This window comes from Alosa sapidissima, chromosome 6, assembly GCF_018492685.1.
Source record: "Alosa sapidissima isolate fAloSap1 chromosome 6, fAloSap1.pri, whole genome shotgun sequence".
NCBI classification, from domain to species: Eukaryota; Metazoa; Chordata; class Actinopteri; order Clupeiformes; family Clupeidae; genus Alosa; species Alosa sapidissima.
Window position 1 is genome coordinate 15,450,643 of NC_055962.1, and position 4,723 is coordinate 15,455,365.

The following is a 4,723-nucleotide window of genomic DNA, read 5'->3' on the forward strand; positions in this document are numbered from 1 at the left end:
GCCTGACATATCTGTAAGCCTACGTCAATGTTAGTATTTAGTTATATTGTCATTAATATAAGGTTACATTTATTCGTCCATCTACTGTATCGTAGATATTATCACTTAATTGTGTAGCCTAAGTGAAATGTTCTATGTGACAGCCTAAATCTTCACGCACACATCTCCCAGAGTTCTGATGGTTGTCACACTGGAAACTCCGCCTCCGAATATGGTCCTATCAGAGATGGTTTTGCAAAGGGTGACATCACGCTCATAGTTCCGATTGGGTTGCTATATTAAGAAAACATTCGATCCAATATAAAGGAAGGGAATGAAATCAAGACGGTGTGGATGTGTACAGCTGTCTACTCTTCACTTGACCTGAAACGAAGCAACTAAGGTACCCGAGGAGTGGACCTGTATTCCATCAAATAACCTACTTGCTGAAATAGACAGTGTTTCAGTTGAATGTGACTCTTTAGTCATGGCAGATATTCGCAAGAAATTGGTCGTGGTAGGAGACGGTGCTTGTGGGAAAACTTGCCTCTTAATCGTCTTCAGCAAGGACGAGTTTCCAGAGGTCTACGTCCCAACTGTATTTGAGAATTATGTCGCGGACATTGAGGTGGACACGAAACAAGTGCAGCTAGCACTGTGGGATACTGCTGGACAAGAGGACTACGACAGGCTCCGACCGTTGTCCTACCCGGACACAGATGTCATATTGATGTGTTTTTCGGTGGATAGTCCAGACTCTCTTGAAAACATTCCTGAAAAGTGGGTGCCAGAAGTCAAACACTTCTGCCCGAACGTCCCCATAATTTTAGTGGCTAATAAAAAGGACTTACGGAACGACGAGAACGTAAAGAACGATCTGTCGAGGATGAAACAAGAGCCCGTGAAAACGGAAGACGGACGAGCCATGGCCGTACGCATCGGGGCTTACGACTATTTGGAATGTTCAGCCAAAACCAAAGACGGGGTACGCGAAGTGTTCGAGACCGCTACACGCGCCGCCCTACAACGACCAAGTCAAAATGGTAGTTGCACAAATTGTTGTCTGCTATTGTGAGGACTTTACTGAACAGCCAAATAAGCATACAATGGAATTTTGTTGTCTTGAACTATTCTGACTGTTCATGCCACGTCCTGACTGGTGCCTGCCTATTCACAAGGCTCCTTGTGTCCCAACTAATGATGTCAGGGGGAAATAGTTAAAACAGCATTGGGCCTGCTTCGAGTCAGCATCAGGACTCTTTGTGTTGAACCTTTGTTTAATGTGCCAAGAGAGTGAAGCGCATGGGGTATGGACCAGTGTTATTATCCTACTAAATCCAAAAAAGGGAACAAATGAATAAAAGTGGCACACTACTGAACCATTTAGTGGTTTTTAGCGCTGGTGTTGACATTAAAAAAAAACAGTCTGACATAAAAGACTGTAGCCTAGACTACAATCTGTGGGATGTTGGGTGCACATATGTTGAACAACCCTTTTTGTTTACAGTAGGCTAAATATTGTTAAAATGAACTATTGTCTGCGACAATTATACTGCCTGTTAGGCCTAGCCTATTCAAATATTTTGAAGCCTGATATTTGTGGGTTTCCGAATGAAACAAAACCATTTCACTTGGCTACTTCATTTCACTGGAGTGTTTTTTGTTTGTTTGTTTGTTTGTTTTCTTTTCAAGGTTATGTTTTATGACCACAGGCCCAGTTCCAGCATTTCTGCTGCTGGAAAACGGACTGCAAGTTGTCAACCATTGTCTGCTATGTGCCACAACTGAGAACACTTTTATAGTGCAATATTTTTGTATCCTCTGTGGATGTATCAATATGGACTTTTTGAAGAAAACCTGAAATGTCCTTAATTCAAATTACCTGAATAAAGACCACTTGTGTTACCTGAAAATAACGTAATTGGTCCTTCTAATATTTAATTCTCTGGCAAAGTCTTGTAATTGTCAGATACCATAAAGCAACCTTACAGTTGTACGTTGAAGTAGGGTCTACTTTATTGCGTGATCTAAATAAACTGCAACCTAGTTGTACCTCAGTTGAAATCCATTACATTTAAAATGACCAGTCAGGGAACTAGCCTACTTATTTTATTACATATTTTATATAAATTGCATTCCTTTGATATTGACTATAACGGCTGCAAACAGCAAGTGGGGACATTTGCAGGAAATAAGAACTCATTAGACAATGAAGCGTCTGGTGATGTCGTTTGGATAAACAGGAAAAGCAATGGCTGGGGGGTTATATTTTAAACTCTGACTGATCTCAGAGGGCACTGTTATCTTCCTTCATGTGCAAGACTACAGTCTCTGCACTTACTTAAATGTTATGTCTGGTACACTATATATAAACCAAACTTCCTAGTCTGATAGGGCTCTTAATCTCTTAATAACAACCAGGTCTTGGCAAGCCTAAAATCACTCTACTGCCATCCTGGACCCATGTTTTTCAAACGATTTCCAGAAATATCTGCTCTCTATTCAGGCAAAACTGTTTTTAACAACCCAATTCAGAGGTATCCATTTCAGGGATCGAGATGGACATGGCAAGGTTGTCAGTTGGGCAGAATGGATGAGATAGCCAAATAACAATGTAGTTAAGATTATATACATTTCTCTCAGCCAAACTCAATCTGTCTTAGTGATTATAACTCTATGGACATACTGCACAACATGGCATAACAGCAAACAATTGGTCCTTTTAAAGAATGAGCTTTCTGTTTAAACTGAAATTCCACCCAAACTTGATCATCACCATATAATAAGACTATGTCTGTAGCATGAATGTATGTGAGTTTCATATTTACACATAGGGGCAAGCTTGTTTATCCTCTAGACATAAAGTGATCAACAGAAATAATAGACTCCTGACGAGGTAGAGGAAGACAGTTTCCAGTTTCCTTGGACACTACTTTTTCTCTCAAGATCAAGGAATTGTATTCCTTTATATTTTCTTTTGGCTATAAACCTGAATTTCAAAAATTCACTTTTGAATGCACCGATGTCTGCAGCAGATTGTTTCAAGCATGAGGTCATTTTTAATGGATGACAGAGTGGCAGCTTTCTGTTCAGACCATGAACAACAACAACAAAATCTACCAATACCTTCAGTTTACAACAGAGTAACTTTTACACATTTATTTGTTATCTAAACATTTTAGTGCCTTTCCTCATTGTCAATTGTCAAGTTTGCTTTTAGTTGTCAGGCTATCCCATTATATTACCACGGTTATAGGGTTAGCATGCAACCAGGGCTCCAGACTCTTCATGAGCATGTGTTGGGCTAGTGGCGAACATGTGCATCCACATGTTCCACAGCCCCCTACAGCCTGTCATGAGGTTCCCTATCAGTACATGTGTGGGCTAAAACCTGGAGCTGCATTCACTTGCATTGTGGATTCATAGAGATGATTGGTTGATTAGCAGGCTTTTGAAATGTATACCAGCAACATTTATTGGTCTCAAATGTACTAATATCTTGTTAGAACGGATAGGTGTGGTCCATTGAAACTAAAGGGGGAACTGTTGAAAACCTCTATTAAGGCTGGCTGAGTCATTTTGCCCAAGTTCCGGAGACCTGCATGTGGAAATGAAAACATTTCCTTTCTTTCTTTCTGTGTGTGTGTGTGTGTGTGTGTGTGTGTGTGTGTGTAACAGCTCCTCTCACTGGATCCCCTTCTGTTAGTGTTCAAATCTGTACAGTGTTTACTACAAAACAAGGGCTTCATAGTGGGATATGTTGTGTAAACAGCTATACTGAAGTACATACTCATGCTTAAATAGTTTAACATTTCATTGTGTATATTTGCATATTATGAACTATGAGCCACACATCTAACTAACATAGTCCTGAAACCATAATGCAAAAATATATAACCATTTTTCACAAACAACCTGTAATGCAATTACATGAGTAACAGCAAACAAAAGAAATCCAATCTCACTCCAGTTAATTTGGATAATGAGGAAGGAGATATGACACAGAGTAGGTCCCCATATGGTCGCATGGTAATAATGAAGAAGTGTTTATCAACAACAGAGCCTTCCCCTTCCACCCACCTCTTATGTTCTTTGGAAATAAACACACACACACACACTCTCTCTCTCTCTCTCTTGCTCTCACACACACACACACACACACAGTTTATGCCTATTAGTCAGACCATACTTGAATAAGGCAGTCATTTATAATATTTTACAAAAGCCACTGTTATCTAGATAACTTACCCTCCCCATTATACAGGCAACAGTTACCACAAATAAACAGTCACATGACTGTCTTCTAAAACTGGGTTCAATGAGGGACTGGGACAGGGAAACCTGTCATTTTTTTCTTTCCATTTACCTTGACCACTTTATAGATTATGTAACCCAGACCAGCTGAGAGGCCTGAGAGAGGGTGGGAGGCAGCATGAGGGAGTCAGCGACTGACAACGCTATAGCATGCAGGCATTAGAGCGGCAGACATTATGGCAACATCCCCTCATTCTTCTCTTCTGTCCAGCTCCCTGCAAAGCCAGCAGGAGGTCACTCACTGTGCAACGCACCGGCCTCCACTCTTTCCCTTTCACGCCAACATCAGATGGGGGCTTGAAGGAGGGGATTTCATGGCCATTGACTTAAAAGTCACATTCTTTCCCAACATGACATGGTTGCCCTTGACCCTTTTGTTTACATTCAGGAAAGGAACACAGTGTCCAATGAACTTTCACACTCATGTATG

The 4,723-nt window shown here is 40.7% G+C and overlaps 1 protein-coding gene across 1 annotated transcript; it reads left to right on the top strand.

Annotated features, from left to right (window-relative positions):
* The first annotated feature begins 291 nt into the window (after positions 1–291).
* Positions 292–1,892, top strand: LOC121711824 (rho-related GTP-binding protein RhoB-like). Its single transcript, XM_042095668.1, has one exon. It carries the CDS (start codon positions 467–469, stop codon positions 1,052–1,054), a length of 588 nt encoding a protein of 195 aa, XP_041951602.1. The 5' UTR covers positions 292–466; the 3' UTR covers positions 1,055–1,892.
* Positions 1,893–4,723: the final 2,831 nt, after the last annotated feature.

Excerpts from the sequence above, each read along its gene's own strand:
- LOC121711824 (XM_042095668.1), top strand. The coding sequence starts at position 467 with ATGGCAGATATTCGCAAGAAATTGGTCGTGGTAGGAGACGGTGCTTGT.